General features: G+C 34.9%; 3 protein-coding genes across 3 annotated transcripts; all 3 read left to right on the forward strand.

Moving 5' to 3' along the window:
• Positions 1-1,739: 1,739 nt before the first annotated feature.
• Positions 1,740-6,534, forward strand: LOC110427776 (Core-2/I-branching beta-1,6-N-acetylglucosaminyltransferase family protein). Its single transcript, XM_021443374.2, has 11 exons — positions 1,740-2,021; positions 2,370-2,483; positions 3,300-3,400; positions 3,545-3,616; positions 4,218-4,299; positions 4,450-4,530; positions 4,827-4,865; positions 4,982-5,047; positions 5,407-5,556; positions 5,787-5,915; positions 6,089-6,534. The coding sequence occupies exons 1-11, from the start codon at positions 1,788-1,790 to the stop codon at positions 6,128-6,130; spliced, it is 1,110 nt and encodes a 369-aa protein (XP_021299049.1). The 5' UTR covers positions 1,740-1,787; the 3' UTR covers positions 6,131-6,534.
• Positions 6,535-12,824: 6,290 nt separating this feature from the next.
• Positions 12,825-16,067, forward strand: LOC110428013 (Raffinose synthase family protein). The gene is made up of 4 exons (XM_021443682.2): positions 12,825-14,249; positions 14,600-14,777; positions 14,880-15,247; positions 15,346-16,067. Exons 1-4 carry the CDS (start codon positions 13,014-13,016, stop codon positions 15,907-15,909), a joined length of 2,346 nt encoding a protein of 781 aa, XP_021299357.1. The 5' UTR covers positions 12,825-13,013; the 3' UTR covers positions 15,910-16,067.
• Positions 16,068-16,598: 531 nt separating this feature from the next.
• On the forward strand, positions 16,599-20,107 carry LOC110428012 (Pentatricopeptide repeat (PPR) superfamily protein). The gene has a single exon (XM_021443681.2). The coding sequence runs from the start codon at positions 17,151-17,153 to the stop codon at positions 19,806-19,808; it is 2,658 nt and encodes an 885-aa protein (XP_021299356.1). The 5' UTR covers positions 16,599-17,150; the 3' UTR covers positions 19,809-20,107.
• The last annotated feature ends 77 nt before the right edge of the window (positions 20,108-20,184 follow it).

A 20,184-nucleotide genomic window follows, 5' to 3' on the forward strand; every position in this document is an offset into this window, starting at 1 on the left:
ACAGCCTTAGGCATTACCCCTCTTAGTAGTTGCATTTCTTTGGGAATAATAAACGACTTTGACCATCGTTACATGGTATCAAATATTATAAGGTCTCAACAAATAAGTCATTATAATTCTGTAACAACTGGTTAGTTAGCACTTCTCTTTCTCTCACCATATTGTTTTTAATGTTATTTGCTTCTCTTAGCAAATCGTCTCAACATATCATCAAAATTCACCATGAATTATTTATTTCTTTCTCTTTCCTTTTATTTTTCAGCATCATTAATTCTCATCATAGCAAAGCATAGCCATAATGTCATTCTTAATTATTGCCTTTTCAACTTTGGTTTTAACCTTTAAATCCAACCATATCTAAGAACATGAAGACAGAGAAGATAATAAAATCATCCCCCCAATTCTTTAAATTGTAAAAACAATAAAGAAAGAAAATAAATTCATAGTTACACCCTGTATATATATATATAGTAATTATTATAAAGAGATGAAAATCAAGAAAAGGAAAAAAAATTGGAAATTGATAAAAAAAACTAAAATATTGGGAAGCCTTCATTTGATTATTATACCCTTCACTAGAATGTTTTGCAAACCATAAAGATAATAAAAAAAATTGAAGCAATAATTCACTAATATGATGTAAAATTGGAACATTTAATCTAATAACAACCATTGTTAATTAAGAGATGAAAATTAAGGATATATTATAACAAAATTATAAATCAAAGATAAAGTGTCTCATAAGTATTCAAGTGTTTCACTTTTGAATGAATTCACACTTTATTTTTTCTAAAGAAGAATACATTTGAAACCTTTAGGAAGCTTTCAGAACTATAATATTCTAAAGGAGAACATGTTAAATAAGGAACTTAAGTACTACAATTCCCTGTTTAATAATTTATAAATTATTAACATAACTCTTTTACAATGTCACCAAATAATTAATCATATATGTCATAAATAAATAGATACTTGCTAAAATATAATACATGTGAAACAATCATTAATATAAAAATATATATATATATTTAATAAATAAAAAATAAAATTATTTTTTAAAGGGTATATGTCTAATAGTTATGTAGGTGAAATATTCCCCTTGGAAGCATACATAAGCCATTGGATTTAGACTGATTGCTCCATGTTATGACAAATTTAGGGCATTATAATAAATAAATAAATAAAGAATCCTTTTTTATTCTATAAGATTATAACTATGTGAAAATACTTTGTATAATGTTATAGTTTTAGTAGGTTGATAGTATATTTTTGAAAAGAGAAAATTTGAAAGAAAAAAAAACACACATTAAAGAATGTGTGAGAAAATGGAAGCAACAGGAATAACAGCGGTATGTTGAAAAGATGTCTGATCTCCTACATCTCACGCAAACTTTAGTAAAAGGTAAAAACTCTCTTCCTTTACGACTCTCACCTCAGAGGGAGACGTCCCCGGCCCTCCACTTGAAAAATAAAGAAAAGCCCAGCTCACTTTCACTACTCCACCATTTCCACCTCTCTTTCTCTTTCTCATTTCGCTTCCTTTCCTTTCCTTTCCTTTCCTTTCGTTTCAATTCAATTCAACTCAAGAAATCAGAATCTCACGTGAAACTTCCCTCGCAATTTTCCTCCAAATTTCTCGTGATTTCAGCTGAAATCGCAACCAAAATTCAACTAATTTGAAGCTACACATGGTTACACGAGAAAGTGACTAGAAATGGTGGAGGTGTTGAAGTGAGTGAGAGAGAGACAGAGAGAAAAAAAAAAAAGAGGAAAGAAGAACGAGTGCGATGAAGCGAAAATTGGTGCAGCAAAAATCGAAAATTAGATGGAAGAGGAAGGTTTTGGCGGCGCTTTTAGTGTCGTTCTGCCTCGCGAGTTTAGCGTTGATGGAGACGCAGTACTCTCGAATCGTCTCGCTGGCTTCCTTACGACACCGTTTCGCCGTCAAGCCGAAGATCGCCTTCCTTTTCATCGCGCGGAATCGGCTTCCTCTTGATATGGTTTGGGATGCTTTTTTCAAGGTACTTAAATTCATATAATTAATAATCAGTTCCTTCTCTTTTATTTTTTTATTAATTATTCATAAATTTAATTACTCCTACTTAATATGGATGTTCTTTAACCTGCTTTACGGTGTTTCCAAGTTTAGCATATATGGATAAAGTTTGTGTTCTTTGTTTCGTTTTGTTTTTGTGCATTTATTAATTACTTAATTAGATAAATATATTACAGATTTGAAAATGGAGAAACTATTACGCCTCTTTCGAATTATGATCTTAATCATCATAATCATCAAGTGTTAATACTTTTTCTTATAAGTTTTTTTTTTTGAAATTTTTGTTTATTTGTTTTAAATATTTATTTTGCAGGGAGAAGAGAACAGATTTTCAATTTATGTTCACTCTAGGCCTGGCTTTTTGTTCAACAAGGCAACAACAAGATCCACTTATTTTTTGAATCGACAAGTTAATGATAGTATACAGGTTAAATTTCTACCATGGAATCTTATTTTAAAACTATAATCTCTTTAGAAATTTGAACATGTTTTGATTGTCAAAGCTGATTCATGCTTCATTTTGGTGTTTATTTGTGATGTAAATGTTAAAATAAACTGATAGTGATCGAGTGTGCTTATTTTATTTGTTGTTATGGCAATTGTACATGACATATCAAATCATGATTTACGAGTGGTACAATTGACATGTTGAGAAAGGATTATGCAATAAAATTTCCTTGTAAATCACTGTATGAGACCTCAAACTCTTTGGAAACACTACAGGCTGTCACCAAAGCCACAAACAAACCGTCGTGGTGCCGCCTTAAGGTCACTGTTGTTACACGGACTTGTGTGTGTACCTGCATGTGCACACATATTTGCCGTGAAAGGAAGATAACTATACCATTTGCCATATGAAATTATCAACTTGTTTACTATCCTTGATTACTTGGAGTTGTTTTCCAATTGCCAATGAATCTCAACCTTTAGGCTTTTAAGACTTAAGGTTAGTTAAGCCTGAAGATCTGAGGATAGAATATTTCATAATAAAAAAAAACGTCGGGAGGAAAAAGTAGAATCATTTTACATGTTAACATTAAGATGGGGTTGTCATACTGACAAGTTTGTTGGCGTATGTTGTGTATATATCTGAAATTATTATAAAGCCATTTGTTTGAAATAAATTTATGCATCCAATCATAATCGGTAGCCTAATGCTTATGAAAAACTGATGATAGAATGTGACCTCTAAATTACTGTTATTGTTGATATGAAAAGATTTAGTCCATGAGTTCTATTTCAGGTAGATTGGGGAGAAGCAAGCATGATTGAGGCTGAGCGTGTATTGCTTAGACATGCATTGACAAATCCTTTCAATGAACGCTTTGTTTTTGTCTCAGATAGGTGAGGATTGATTTGTATGATTATTATCCAGTTAAAGTGTTTCTTTGTTTTTTTGTAATTATTTTCAGTTTTGAAGTTAAGAGGACACTACTTTTTTGAAACTTTGTTATCTAACAATACTTCAGTTACTTGATTTTTTCTCAGCTGTATACCGCTTTACAACTTCAGTTACACGTATGACTATATAATGTCAACATCAACTAGTTTTGTTGACAGGTTAGTAGGCCTTGGAATTTTATTTTTGTATATGATTTTCTTGTTTATCCATTTGTTATACAAATTGGTAACTAAATTTTGGAGTCCTCAAATGGTTCTTGAAAGAGCTTAGTTTTGTGTCTCCCATAGAGAGAAATGATGATTAGCTATTAATTTTTGGCTGCATGTTTATTTCTTACGTATATTTGCCCTGCATATTTGAAAGCTGTTGTGTATTGCATTCTGATGCTTTCTCAACAAGTAATAAAATTTGAGACCATATTCTTGATCAAGAAAGTAAATCTTCTTATGTCATTCCACCTATAATATGTATTTTCTGACCCCAAATAGTTTTCTTGATGAAGACCTTGCGTGGGGAATAGATACTAAACTGAAAATGAGTTTGAATCCTTAAGTCTGACCAGCTTTTAAATGCCAGTATTATTGTCCAACAGTTCTTCTGTTTCCTGTTAACATAAACTGAAATCAACCGGTTAATAACTTTTATATAAACTTCTATGCTGCCTTCATAGTTCTTGTAGTATTTTGCCATACGCCAACCTTTAGCTTAAATTGATTTTAGGATTGTCTTTCTCTGAATGTTCAAATGGTTTGTGAGCAGCTTTGCTGATACGAAAGAGGGTCGCTACAACCCAAAAATGGATCCTATTATTCCTGTTTACAACTGGAGGAAAGGTTCTCAGGTAACAGTTAGAGTTATGTGATTAACATCTTCCTGATGTTTCAATCTATATTAAAGGAAAATGTAAAATAATATGAATAGTTTGAATGTTAGCTGCAAGAATTTTGTGGTGGATTGACTATATTCATCTTATGATTTGCTCATCCTGCAGTGGGCTGTGCTAACAAGAAAGCATGCAGAGGTTGTTATAAATGACACTACAGTCTTTCCCATGTTTCAAGAACACTGCAAGGCAAGTTGTCATGTGTTTATGGATGCTGGCCTTTTTATAATTTTTAAGAAGCTCGTGGTCTTTGTAGCCACAAAATGATTTCAAGCTAACATTAGTGCTTACACAATGAATATTACAAAATGGATGGTTATATTGACTCCATTGGAAACTTAGCATAGTAAATCATTTTTCCTTTTCTGAAATATACTTGGGCCAATGTTTTCACAATGTAATCAAGCTAATTATTTTCTGAGAAGTTTTCTCAGTTGTTAAGGATCTGCTATTTTCTCATACTTTACCTGATCAATATTATGCAGAGGAGATCATTGCCAGAGTTTTGGCGAGATCACCCCTTCGTAAGTATGATTATAGCATATTGCTATATATCTTCATTACTATTTCAAGTGCAATTTGAAAAAAGTTTCTTGATACTTCTAAGAGGTTTAATAGTTGTAATTTTTATCATGTGCAGCCAGCTGATCCAGCGAAGGAGCATAATTGTATACCAGATGAACATTATGTTCAGACATTACTTGCTGTAAGAATTTATTTGAACCCCTCCCCTCACCCCCTCTATCTCAAAGTTTGCAATTGCTGGTTCTACTGTGCATGAAACTTTGCAGCTGATTTCTTTTAGAACAAATCAATATGTTGTTCAAAAAACTGCATATGTAAACTATATTTTGGTTCTCATATATAGAAGCAGCCTCTAAAAGAAAGTTAAATTTTGCCAATTTCCATCCTTTTTGGTGCAGCAAGTATTTCAATTTTCAAGTTTGTACATGAAACTTCTTGAAAGGCATTGAATTAAAGTGTTAACGATACTGCTTTTGTTATTCCTTCTTTTTGTAAAATTATTTATCTCTTTGTAATACCCTTCTCTTTCCAAACATTCAGCAAGAAGGCTTCGAAGGAGAACTCACACGGAGATCATTAACCTATTCTGCATGGGATCTGTCAGCATCCAAAGATCGTGAACGACGTGGATGGCATCCAGTGACTTATAAGTTTTCTGATGCCACTCCTGAGCTTATTAAATCTATAAAGGTAGCTTTGCCATTCCATTGATATCCACTTCTCGACATTCCTTTCGAACCTAAAACCGCACACAAAATGATATTTAGTAGACATTTAATCCTTGCAATTTGAATTCAACATATGCATTGGAGACTAATTTGAAGAAAAGCTAATCAATTTTATTAAAATTGAAGTGTAAATTATTGTATTCCATAAAGTGATGGAGGCACAAAGTAAAAGAAATTTAATGACTCATGCAGGATATTGACAATATCCATTATGAGACTGAAAACCGAAGAGAATGGTGTAGCAGCGAGGGGAAGCCATCCCCGTGCTTCCTTTTTGCGAGAAAGTTCACCAGGCCCGCTGCTCTTCACCTTCTTAATCAGGTAAGTTTCAATTTTACACAAGTATCATCGATGTTGAAAGATGCTAAAAAAAACCAAGCATTTCTAGGGGCAGCCATATCTTGATATCTTTCCCATGGATGCCCATTCTGCGTTTTTGCATGCCTCTTAGAAGTAGCATTCGCTTATATGGTTCCTATTTTTCTGTTGGACAGTCAGTCCTGGGAGCTCGCCGTGGACCAAAAAATGAACCGTAACCATGCAAGGTACTTTCTATAGTAAATCTAAGGTTAGGTAGCATTTGTTAGTCTTAACATGTTGTATTTGTGATTAAAAAATAATAATAATGGAGAGAGCTGTAAATTAGAGGGGGAAATGAAATCAAAAGGGAGTTGTTGTATAATAAAAACATAAATTTTTTTAGAAAAAAAATACAGATAAGAAAACCAAAAAATATCATCGTATTATAGTTGCTTTATTATTTACTATTAGGACGGCCCTAGTTATTCTCTAAATTTGAGAATTACCATTCTTTAAACGAGAAGAATTTTTTAAGGCTACAATATTGTAGAGGTCGGTTATGGGGATGGAGGCTTTACCATCAGCCCATCAGAAAACTCGAATTATTGGGTCACAGAGTGAGGGGAAGGTTAAGTTTGGGATTAGTATCGAGGATTCCCAATCTTAACAACTTTGTTACACAATCTGCTGCGGCCCATCAATTGGAGGAGAATTTTAATTTTGTAATTAGCTAATATTAAAGATGTACGATTATTTTACTAGGATCCAAGCATGCATGACATGTGAACTAACAAATTATTAGAACTCTATAAACGGTCGATTTGGTCCGAAAAGGTTGAAAATCGAGGGAATATCTGAATAAATCAAAAATCAATCAAATACGGTTGGTTTGATCGATGCCCCGTCAAAATTGAAATTTTAATAACATTTTAAAATTTTATAAAATTAAAACATCTAGATTCTATCATATATATAAATAAAATTTAACATTTAACATGGTACGAATAATATCTAATTAACACTTAACATCTAACACTGTATAATCCATACCAACTTAAAACAAAATGAATTTAAGTGAACACTCAAGGAACGTTCTCAAAGAAAGAGAAAGACATATGATTGAGTTAATTATTATTAAAAATAAGTATTCGATGGATTAGATTAAAAGTTTTAAATATTAAAAATCAATCAAATAAATAAAACTAACAAAATTTTAATTATCAAATTGACCGTTGATAGAATTGATCGAGCTCAATTAACTTCAATTGATTTATTCAGATGGAACCCATTTTGCTCAACCCTGAATTGTAACAATTTATACCGAAATCTCTCAACATTCAGAAAATGTTAGAAGGTGAAGAGGAACTCAAAAAGTCGAACCTGAATTTAACATGTAATAAGTTAAATGGTGGGGAGTTGGAAGTGTCGCGGGTCTGATATTAGTGATGTAATGAGTGTGGTTCCCATGAATTGCTCCTCTAGGGCGGTGAACAGTTAAAAATAGCTTCGAGAAAATAATTATATATTCTTGATTTACTCATTTAACAGACACAAACCCCTTATTCAATAAGATTGGACGCGTATAGCGCAAAACATCAACACGTCACTTGATTTTATTAATTTTAAAGATTTAAAGACCAATCGTCTTTCCTGGATTCACCGGCACCCAGCAGAAACAATCTTATCCTTTGTAATTAAAGGCTCTCATGAATTGCACTCCGCCATGTGCTTCCCCCCTACCCGACCTGAAAAGAAGAAGAAGCACATGGCATTCGGCCCCCATGCCCATGTCCCTACAAGGCAACCTTTGACCATGGTGCTCATTCCACTTCTTAAAGCTAACTTGTCATAAAATTATCAATTAAATTTTGATTTTAATCTATTTTTTTAAAGCTTATTCACATCATAAAAGAATTAATTTTTCAAATCACATAAATTCTTATAAATACTATAAAAGTTTCGTAATTTAAATAATTTTATCTTCACCAATTGCACACAATATACACTGTGATGTTTTTATAATGATAGATAGTTTTTTGATATAATATTTTTAAAAGTTTATAAATTATTTTTAAAAAATTAAATAAAAATGTATTTGATCAATTTTTTTATTTTAAATTAAAAAAGTTTTATAACAATTTATCTTTAGTTAAAATGTTACTTGTTATTTTTTATATCATATAGATAAGAAAACATCATTTGATCTTGTAATCATAATATATCAACATCTCAAATTAACACTATTCGCATAAAATAATAACTAACGTTTTGACCATTAATGATTAATTAAATATTAATAATAAGAATTTATTTGATTTAAAATAAAAATATAAAAATTTAATTAAATATAATAAAAAATAAAAATATATTTAAAATTTTTTAAATAATTTAAAATATTTTTAAAATATTATACTTAATTTTTGTAATGTTTTAACAATAGGTAGAACTTTCGTTAGAATCAATTGGAACCTTATCTCTTGGATCTTTTTCTATAAATTATATTCACTAAAGAATTCTAATCCAGGAGGTAGTTAGCAGCATTCGCTTTTAGCAAAGGAAAGAGGTTTAGGTAACGGTAGTAATGACCTGCTGATCCAAAATGTCTGTGCCAACACCTTATTGGGCCTTTGGAAAAGTGAATTACTGAATACCGCAGAATTGATTGCCCACCATTTTTAGCGTGTTCCAAGCGCACCCAAGCCAACGGTGACGTACTCACCGACCGCGCATTGTCTAATTAAGGGTAGGTTTCCTAACATCAAGCAAATACTAATTACTCCCCTTTTTTTAACAAAAGGAAAAAAAATAATTATTATTTATTTCCTTAACTCGATATGTTGTAACAAACCTTGGAATTTGGCTTCATTAGTCAAAACAAGCATCAAGCATGCAAATACTGTTTATTAGTTGGATTAATTTTTTATTTATTTTTTGCTGATTTTTCAATTCTTAATTCAAAACCATGGGTTTAAAGCTTTTAACAAAAATAACAGGTCAAGACACTTTAACTTTAAGCTATCTATTCAATTTCAAAATATTATCTAGAAAAGCATATTGCACTAAAACAAAAGATAACAAAATTGATAATTTTATATAGGACATGATAATACAATATAAATAATTATATTTCGTGTATTAATGTGGTTAAGATAAAAATAATTTATATTTTAATTATATCAAAATTACTTATTTTTTTAAGATTTATTTAAATATGAATAATTAGTCATATTAAAAAAACATAACAAACAAAAATTAATTGATAAATTATTTTCTTGACCCCCCAAAAAAAAAAGAACTCACATGCCATTGTCATAACTTTGTCAAAATTAAGAGAATAATCCGTTTTCTAGATAATCAAAATTTCCTCCAAGCACCGTTGGGACCTGGGGGGACTTGTAAGAAATTGGCGTTTCTTCCATGCTTGTGCTGGACCCACTAGCGCGTTCTCCACCACTCCATTATCCTATCATTGGGTACCACGTGGGCTGTATAACTGACACGTTAACGTAGTTCGTACGTTGAAGGATACTATTGGCTACACTGGTCGCTGAACAATTTGGTCGTTGGAGCTACCTGTCAAGTTTCTGATTGAACCGTTTCCAACCTCCGAGTACGACGATGCGGGTCTCCAACACAGATTTCTTGCCTCAGAAGTATTCCAAGTGGCGCACTCCTGAGCTTCCACGTAACCTTATCTGTTCTTAATAAAATTCGGGCTGTCGGTGGAGGATTTTATTTCTTTTACTGCCATGCTTACACGTGGCAAATGTCGGATCCAGTTGGTACAATTACCTTTTGCTAATGATAACATATTTACTGAGATTTTTTATTTGAAATTTAATGTAATTTTAATTTAAGAAATAATTTTTTTTTGTTTTATTATACCTTCGAAGAAGGCCGTGGAAAAGGAAAAAGAAAAAGTGCAGAGCACAACTTGGCAAAGGGTTAGAGGCAGAAATTAAAGAAGGCCCACAATCCTTGCAGGCCCACTAAGGGCCCACACGACTTTGAATCAGAACAATGTTCCTTTAATATTCCATCTCCACACCTAAATTTTCGAGTCCATTTATTTAACAAAATAATAATAATAATAATAATACAAGTGGATTTAAGAGTTTTAAAGGTCATTCAACAATTTTTTTAATAATAAATTAACTCTTAACCATTTACTTATTATTTTTTATCCTCACATCATGTAAATCTAAGATTTTCATTAACATCATAAAAACGATTTAGTCATGACGTAATTATAAATGTTATACCAGCAATTATTTGTAAGAATACTTTTCTTTCAAAACTTAATTTATTTTCAAAAAAGAAAATTTTGAATTTTTTAATTGAATCGAACAATATATAGTCACTTCTCCGATCACCTTTCTTACACGGAAAAATTATATCACCATTAAAAAGAAGTAGTAGTTGTCATTTTTGTCACACATACAATATTCTTGAATTTTGTACAAAAAAGGGGGGAAATTAACTTTATTCCTTATTCTTTGTTACATGTTTTGTTCTCTCTGGTTCCTTTGCTGTGATGGAACCAAACATTTTCACTACATTGAATGTCAAATTCTCATTGGTTTTGTTCTTGTCTTTTTTTTTTTTAATTTTTTCATTTTATGTTGGACATGCTTTGGGTTTGAAAGGGAGGTGATGAATACATATGGAGTTCTAATTTGTTGGGGAATGTTAAAGGAGAAAATAAAGGTGTTAGCTTCAAAGAGAGTACAAAGAATCTATTGGAAGAGACAAGAGGTTCACAATTTTTCTAAAAGAAATGATAGAAAAAAGAGAAGCCCAATCTTACAGTTCTTTGGTATATTCTGAATTCATCACCAGAATTAAGAACTTGAAAATAAATAAATTAACATAACTTAAAAAAAGAAGCAAAGAAATAAAAAATGCAATGGACCTATTTAGATTTCGATCGAATTTTAACTTTTTTTAATTACAAAAGAAGAATTCGAATATCAACCTAATATTTATGTGCAAATTTTAATTATTTTTATATAATTTAACATCTGGTGTCTGATTAATTTAATAATCTCAATTAATATAACTTTTTGGATTGTAGATGAACTTTCATTAAATATATTTAAATGTTCTTTAATTTCTCTTTATAAAGGTAAGCTTAACTGACTTTGACCTACACTAATTACACCCAATTAAATGCTCTTTCTATGGTTTATAGAATCGATTTTCTTTCCTTTAGCAATTATCCTATGGAATTAATGAGGCAAAGTCCAAGATTTTCCTAAGAAAATTAAAATTTTTAATGATTTTGGAGAAGTATCAGGAAAAAGGAACAAGTTTCCTTTACAGAAAAGCTAAGGAATTTCTTTTTGGAGGAAGACCCTAGAAGCTTGTACTAATTGAAATTAAACTCCCCTTTGAAAGGGCACATACAACATAGGTTTATCCTTTGGGGAAATCATAATTGTAAGACTGATTCCCTACCCATGTCTCCATCCTTCATTTATAATGAAAATTCATCAATTTGGTTTCATAAAATTTAGGTAGTGTTTGGTATTTTACGATGTAATATAATTATAAGTAATGTAATTGTAAAGAAAATAACATTATAATGTTTGATATATAAACAAAATAATGATTAAACCAAAGAAAAGTAAGAATTTTGTATATCAAAATTGATAATTCATCGGACAATTGATTTGTTGTTATTAAAGGACTATGGAATATATATGAAATATTTAGCAAATATCTGGTCTATATATAATATCAGTCAACTATGATATTAGCTAAAGAAAATATTATTCCTCCCATTATTTTTATTTCAAAACTGTTATCTCATTTGATATGGTAATAATTTTTCCTTGTAATATTTTATTTATGAATTAGTTGATTTATTATGAATTTATAGATCTCACTTATTTAAATAATTGCATGTTATGTTAGAGAATACAAATAATTGAAACAAAAGTGAAGGGACAAGTAACATGACTCATTTATTAAATCTGCAAAATTTATTTTTTATGCAAAATTGTAATTAAATTTTTAATATGTCAAAATAATATTCTATATTGTACCTAACTCAAAAATTCCATACATGCTTCTGTTTACTTTTTGAAAAATAATTTTTGGTTTCCAAAAAATTAATTATCATTTTAATATAGTTTGTTATATTTTCTCATCCAAAACGTTTATAATGTAAATAGTATTATAATTTTAAATTTCTAGAAATTGGTTTAACTATTGATGAATATAATGTTGTTCATTGAATAAGTTAACTATACCTTATATAAGTTAGTTTATCTATTGTTATTTTTGTATGATATCGAAATATTATTAATCTTTAACTATTATATATCGTTATTCTAATATTTTAAATAAAATGATAATAACCCAACTATTAATGTTTATTTCTTCAAATATTGCTTTTACCATATATGATATACCCCAAGGCTTTTTTTTTTCTTTATTTTCTTTTGGAGTGGCAAAGAAATAATACTAGATAAAAGTCTAGGGAAATATATCCGCGAATATCCAACCTAATTATATATAGAGAGTCAACTAAGATTGCGACTAATTTAATGGGGTTGAAGATTGTTTTTTTAATGAAAAATAAAACATTGTTGATAATATGTGTCCCCATTTCCAACTAGTCATACCAAGATCTAGCCTATAGGGAGTCATAACTTTACATTTGTCCAATTTTTGACTCTCTCAAATCTTGCACATGACAGATGACTCTATTTAACAAACCAATTTCCATGGAAAAGAGATTTTTGGATAATCTTTTGCTTTGTATGCTATGACCCACTAGATTAAATGAAAGACAAATTCCAAACCCTTACCTTTTTCTAATATTTGTTTTTTTATTGCCTTTTTCAGCCAAGGAAACCCCCACCTCATCTTCCCTTCCTGGGTTGGGGGAGGTGGGGAGCTAAGCCTATATATTTGGACACTTGCCATCTTCTTTGAGCAACAAATTAGCAAGCAAAGTTAAAGCTCTCATTAAAGCACAGAATCAAAGCAAACTGATTTACTGATTCTATCTCAATTCTTTCCTCTATAAAAACAACCCTTCATTCTTCTCTTTCTGTACTCTTCTTTTCTCTTAGCAAAGCAGGAACCTGTTGTTTTTGATTTTTTATTATTATGGCTCCAAGCTTGGGCAAGGCTAGCTCTGGTGTTTCAGGCCTTGTTGATAGCCATCACCAGTGTCCATTCGGCCTGGAAGGCTCAAACTTCATTGCCAATGGCCATGTTTTTCTCTCTGATGTCCCTGATAACATCACTGTAACTCCTTCCCACTATGGATCCTTCTCCACCGACAAATCAATATCCACCGTGGGATCCTTTGTAGGATTTGACGCCGTTGAATCCGCCAGCCGCCATGTTCTTCCCATCGGCAAGCTCAAGAACATCAAGTTCATGAGCATTTTCAGGTTCAAGGTCTGGTGGACTACTCATTGGGTCGGTTCCAATGGGGGAGACCTTGAAAACGAAACTCAGATGGTTATTCTTGATAAATCAGACTCTGGCAGGCCCTACGTTCTCCTCCTTCCTCTCCTCGAAGGTCCTTTCAGGGCCTCCCTTCAGCCTGGAACCGACGACAACGTTGACATCTGCGTCGAAAGTGGGTCCACCAAGGTCACATCCGCCGGATTCCGGAGTGTTCTTTACGTGCATGCCGGTGAAGATCCCTTCAACTTGGTCAAAGAAGCCATGAAAGTGATCAGGGTTCATCTGGGAACCTTCAAGCTTTTAGAAGAAAAAACCCCACCAGGCATCGTGGACAAATTTGGGTGGTGCACGTGGGATGCATTTTATCTTACCGTGCACCCTCAAGGCGTTTGGGAAGGCGTCAAGGGTCTCGTTGATGGTGGGTGCCCACCTGGGCTCGTGTTGATCGACGATGGGTGGCAATCCATCAGTCATGATGAGGACCCAATCACCAAAGAAGGCATGAATTGCGCTGTGGCTGGTGAGCAAATGCCGTGCAGGTTACTGAAGTTCCAAGAGAACTACAAGTTCAGGGACTACGTAAGTCCTAACACGTCGGGCACTGGTGCACCTAATAAGGGCATGGGTGCCTTTATCAAGGACCTTAAGGAGGAATTCAACACTGTAGACTTTGTTTACGTCTGGCATGCCCTCTGCGGATATTGGGGTGGTTTAAGGCCTAACGTCCCCGGATTACCGGAAACCAAGGTGATACAACCGGAATTGTCCCCTGGATTGAAGAAAACAATGGAGGATCTCGCCGTTGATAAGATCGTCAGCACTGGTGTAGGGTTGGTGCCGCCGGAGATCGCTGATCAACTTTATGAAGGAATTCATTCTCACCTTGAAAAGGTTGGAATTGATGGAGTCAAGGTGGACGTTATCCACGTAAGTTAATAATCCTAAATTCTTTTTTAATTATTTTTTCATTTTAAAGTCCATTTAATTTTTAAAATTTTATGACAATAAAAAATGCCAAGTGTTCCGTGACAGGACCAAATCTCAGTCTTTTACTGTTACTTTGACTGGCTTTAAAATAAAGACAAAAAGTTCTGTTGGTTCTGTTACAGTTTGGTCGGCACGAAACTGCTGAGTGTGCGTCTATTTTTTAGTTTCACACGTTATGTTCCTGTTGTTCCTCAACAAGTCTTGGTCATCCTCATAAATAAATTCTGACCATTGAATAATCTGATTTAAGCCCAGACTAATCTTTTAATTAATATTATGATTTCCAACAGCTGCTGGAGATGTTGTGTGAGAACTATGGTGGAAGAGTCGAGCTTGCAAAGGCTTATTACAGGGCCCTAACAGACTCTGTGAGGAAGCATTTCAAAGGCAATGGTGTTATTGCTAGTATGGAACACTGCAACGATTTCATGTTCCTAGGAACAGAAACCATCTGCCTTGGTCGTGTCGGTAAGTAATTGCTTTTTGTATTGGAAGAATACTTTTGCATGATGATAAGTATTGTAGCTTGGGCCTAACTGATTGTATGTATGTATGTATGTTTCTTTGTAGGTGATGATTTTTGGTGCACTGATCCATCTGGTGACCCCAACGGCACATTCTGGCTCCAAGGCTGTCACATGGTGCACTGTGCCTACAACAGTTTATGGATGGGCAACTTTATCCACCCTGATTGGGACATGTTCCAGTCTACTCACCCTTGTGCTGAGTTCCATGCTGCCTCCAGGGCAATTTCCGGTGGCCCAATTTATGTTAGTGACACTGTTGGGAAGCACAACTTCCCCTTGCTCAAGCGACTAGTGTTGCCAGACGGGTCCATCCTCCGGTGCGAGTACTATGCACTACCAACCAGGGATTGCCTCTTTGAGGACCCTCTCCATGATGGCAAGACCATGCTCAAAATCTGGAACTTGAACAAGGTTAGTTTGTCATGTTGGATTATATGTATTATTATTTCCCGAATCATATTGTTTTGCTTTCATCAGAGTGATTGACAATTTAGTCCTGGATGTAACAGTACACCGGTGTGATTGGGGCATTCAACTGTCAAGGAGGTGGATGGTGCCGTGAAACCAGACGCAACCAATGTGCCTCTCAGTTTTCCAACACGGTCACTGCCAAGACCAATCCCAAGGATATTGAGTGGAAGAGTGGCAAGAATCCGATTTCCATTGCAGCTGTACAAGTTTTTGCTCTGTACTTGTCTCAGTCCAAGAAGCTGGTCCTCTCCAAACCAGCTGAAAGCATTGAAATTTCCCTGGAGCCATTCAATTTCGAGCTGATAACTGTTTCTCCAGTTGCTGTCTTGGCTGGAAAATCAGTCCACTTTGCTCCTATTGGGCTCGTCAACATGCTCAACGCTGGTGGTGCCATCCAGTCATTAGCCTACGATGAATTCGAGAGCTCAGTGGAAATCGGAGTGAAGGGAGCTGGTGAAATGAGAGTCTTTGCATCAGACAAACCAAGAGCGTGCAAGATTGATGGAAAAGATGTTGGTTTTGAGTATGAAGGACACATGGTCATTGTTCAAGTTCCATGGTCTAGTCCTTCAGGTTTATCTACAATAGAGTATTTGTTCTAATTTTTAAGCTAGGTCTATCACAAGAAAGTCTCTGAGTTCTTGACATTACAAGAAGCTTAATGGCTTATTTCCAACCAAAATCACTGGAAACGTAACTATGTGAATTTAAGTTAATGAAGTTAATTACTAGTACTTCTCTCTACTTTTATGTTCTTCAGCAAATCATTACTCTGCACAGCCTGCACAACAATTGAAAGGATAAACAAAAATTTCTGATCCAGGGAGAAATTAAAAGAACTGAAACTGAACATATTGCTAACCTGATTAGTGACCTGAGATATGGTCCTTTGTGATACAAGCAGTAAAGGAAAGGATACTGAACATTTTGCTAGACTGATTAGCTTCCTGACAGAAGGGTCTGGTTTCTACCAGCAATCTTTTAGACATTTCCAGTGTCTGTAAGGCCACTGTTTTGAAGAATTGCAATGGACAACAGAGAAGTTCATGACCCAAACCAGCAATCTTTTTCCTTTTCTTCCACAGAAAATATGGGCCTTGAACTCAGGAATCGGATACTTACTATAGTATGGGAACTGTCATCAAGCCACAACACAAGTTCAGTGGAGATGCTTTGTTCCTTAAGGCCTTGAGGAAGCTTTGCCCACAAAATTCTACTTGGACTGGAGCAGAATAGTGTAGTTCCATAACTGCAGATTCTTACATGGGCCTAAAAGTAGATTCAAAGTTGCCCAAGCTCCAGCAGTTGTTTACCAAGTTTATCAATGGAATTTCCTCTTCTTTTGGGCTGACATATCTGTGCTTACTACTTATTTATTTATTGCAATTATTTAGATTCTGAAATTAAAAAAAGAAGCTCAACCATGTACAGAAGATATTAATTAAAACAACAGGAATACTTGAACAACTGTTTTTTATTATTATTATAATTATATTAATTATAAATAAAAAGAATTTACTTTCCAAAAAAAAAAAAAAGAATTTCGAGAAAGGAATACTTAGAACAAGTTTTGGAGATATGGAAAGCCATTTGATCAATAATTGTTTTTTTAATAAATATGTCACACAGGAATAATGATTTTCCATAATTAGAAAGCGAAAAAACATTTGAATATTAATCAAGAAATATGTGTACAAGCACTAAACTCATTAAAACCGAGGCTGAGTTGCAGGGGCTGTGCTGGTCTGGTCTGGTCTGGGTGTTAATCTAGTTGGAAAAACCAATTGGAGTTGTCGTGTTGGAAAGAGACGAAGAATCCATCATCTCTTCCGGAGCAAAGATAATGATAATGCTGTTAAATTCAATCAAACATGCAGCAAAATCCAGTCCAATTCTCCTGCTGAAAAATGGTAATCGTAATCGTGATTCTTACTCTTACTCTTGCTTGATCCTCTCCCCATCTCGCTCTCCCAACAACTCCTCACCACCCAATCATCTCAACCTGAGCGCCGCCGACGTGGTAGCATCCTTCAAGGACTGGTTCAAGGCCCGGAACACAGCTCTCCTCGACCGCATCTTCACCATCCTAAACTCCCAAGGCCAAGCCGCATTGGACGATGCATCGTCCTGGCGTGCCGCTGACCTTGCTCTGTCCCACCTCAACCTCCGTCTCTCCGAGACCTTTGTCCTCCAGGTCCTCTCCTACGGCCGCTCCTCCTCGCAAGATGTTCTCTCCTGCCTCAAGTTCTTCGACTGGGCGGGCCGCCAGCCTGGGTTTCACCACACCCGAGCCACCTTCCATTCCATCTTCAAGATTCTGGCGAAAGCGAAGCTCATGTCTTTGACGCTTGAGTTCTTGCAGGAGTATATGGCCCATAGGTACATTCACAAGGTCAGGTTCCACGACACTTTGGTCATGGGTTATGCCATTGCAGGGAAACCAGAGATGGCACTCCAGCTGTTCGGCAGAATGCGGTTCCAGGGTCTTGACTTGGATGACTTCGCCTACCACGTGCTTTTGAATGCTCTTGTAGAGGAGAGTTGCTTTGACGCCGTTGACATGATTGCTAAGCAGATTTCTATGAGGGGTTTGGAGAATGACATGACCCACTCCATCATGCTCAAATTCTGGTGCAAGCAGAATAAGTTGGATGAGGCGGAGGCCTACTTGCGCCGCTTGGTGGAGGGTGGGAACCACGTTGTTGGGCATGGCCTCAGTGTGATTGTGGATGCGCTTTGCAAGTGTAAGAAGTTCAAGCATGCCTTCACCTTGCTGGAGGAGTTTAGGGAGCTGAATGTGCCAATGGAGCAAGCTTATGGGATGTGGCTTAGAAATCTTGTGCAATATGGGAGGTTAAATGGGGCTTTGGAGTTTCTCAAGGGCAAGAAATCATTAGACGGATATGTTCCCGACGTGTTTCGATACAATTTTTTGGTGTTAAGACTATTAAGGGAGAACCGCCTCGAGGATGTTTGTGATTTGTTAATTGAAATGGAGGAAGATGGTATTTCGCCTGATAAGATCACCATGAATGCTGTTTTATGTTTCCTTTGTAAGGCTGGGATGGTGGATGTTGCCATTGAGTTGTATAACTCCAGGTCAGAATTTGGACTCTCTCTTAATGGCATGGCTTATAACTATTTGATCAATGTCTTATGTGGAAATGGGGGTATTGATGAAGCTTACCATGTGTTAAGAAATTCAATTGATGAAGGTTATTTCCCTGGTAAAAAGACCTTCGCTATTCTTGCGGATGCCTTGTGCAGGGAGGGAAAACTTGACAAGATGAAGGAGCTGGTGGTTTTTGCCCTAGAGCGAAATGTTATGCCCAGCAATTCTCTATATGACAAGTTTATTGAAGCTCTGTGTAAAGCAAAGAGGGTTGAAGATGGATATTTAATACATGGTGAACTAAGTAGAATAAACAAAGATATGGCAAGGAGTACTTACTTTCACTTGATTCAGGGTTTTAACAAGTCAAATAGGGGAGATATTGCTGCAAGATTACTACTTGAAATGCAGGAGAAGGGCCATAGAGTAACTAGAAAATCGATTAGAACTGTTATCTGTTGCCTGTGTGATATGCAAAGTCCCGAAAACCAGTTCTTCAAATTGCTGGAAATCCAATTGTCTCGTTTTGAACCTAGCTCTCATATTTATGACTTCTTCATTGATGGAGCTGGTCATGCCAAAAAGCCTGAATTAGCTAGAGAAGTATTTGAGATGATGTTGAGAAGTGGGATTAAGCCCACTCTGAGTTCTGACATTCTTATGTTGCATAGTTACCTAAAGAATGATAGAATTTCTGATGCTCTAAATTTCTTTAATGATGTACGCCAGAGAAGAAGCATAGGCAGAAGACTATATAGTACCATGGTTGTTGGTCTTTGCAAAGCCAACAGGGCAGATTATGCATTGAAATTCATGGAAGAAATGAGGGCTAATAATGTATTTCCAAGTATGGAATGTTATGAGTATCTTATACAGCTGCTGTGCGCAAAGAAATGCTATGATTTGGTTGTAGGGCTTGTTAATGAGTTGGAGAAAACTAGGGGTCATATTACATCTTTTATTGGTAATGTACTTTTGTTACATTCTTTTAGGACTAAAGATCTGTATAGGGCTTGGATTCAATTGATAGGTGTGCAAGATGAGACGTCAGATGTTTCGTTGCTTGGGCAACTCATTGGAGCATTTTCTGGTTGTATTGAAGTGAGCCAAGAGGTTGAGAGGTTGGAAGAAATGATTGAAGTGTGTTTCCCACTTGACATCTACACATACAATTTGCTATTGAGGAAACTAAGTGTAAGCCATGTGGACCATACTTCGGAGTTGTATGACTGGATATGCCAGAAGGGGTACGAGCCGAATCGGTGGACCTACGACATCATAGTACATAGTCTCCTCAGAAAAGGGAGGAGGGATGAGGCCAGCAGATGGGTGGAGGAGATGTTTAGAAAAGGGTTTGATCTAACGGAGAATACCAAACTGTTAATCTAACAGTTTCTTTTTGGTAAAACTACAATCTAGGTATTCAATAGCAGTTAAAACATTCAGAATGTCTTTGTGAATCTATAGAGAGATGGACATGTTGGAGGCCTGATTTATGTGGAATCAATAGTCATTTCTTTTTTGTATAATGCTGTCTTGGCAATCAATAGTCATTTCTTTTTTATGTAATGCTGCATTGACTATGGGTGAACTTGGTCTTCTGTTTATACCATGAATGTTTTGCCTTCTAATCAAACCAATTGAACTGTATTCTGTTCAAAATGGCCTTCGATTGGAATGCTACAGAGGCTACTTCTCTTTTTCCTTTGAGTGAAGTGATGAATGATCTTTATGAGCCCAAATAGGCCCAGCTCCAACAGAGAGT

Source organism: Theobroma umbraticum, unplaced genomic scaffold (assembly GCF_002168275.2).
Source record: "Theobroma umbraticum cultivar Fairchild unplaced genomic scaffold, ASM216827v3 scaffold_239.0, whole genome shotgun sequence".
Lineage (NCBI taxonomy): Eukaryota > Viridiplantae > Streptophyta > Magnoliopsida > Malvales > Malvaceae > Theobroma > Theobroma umbraticum.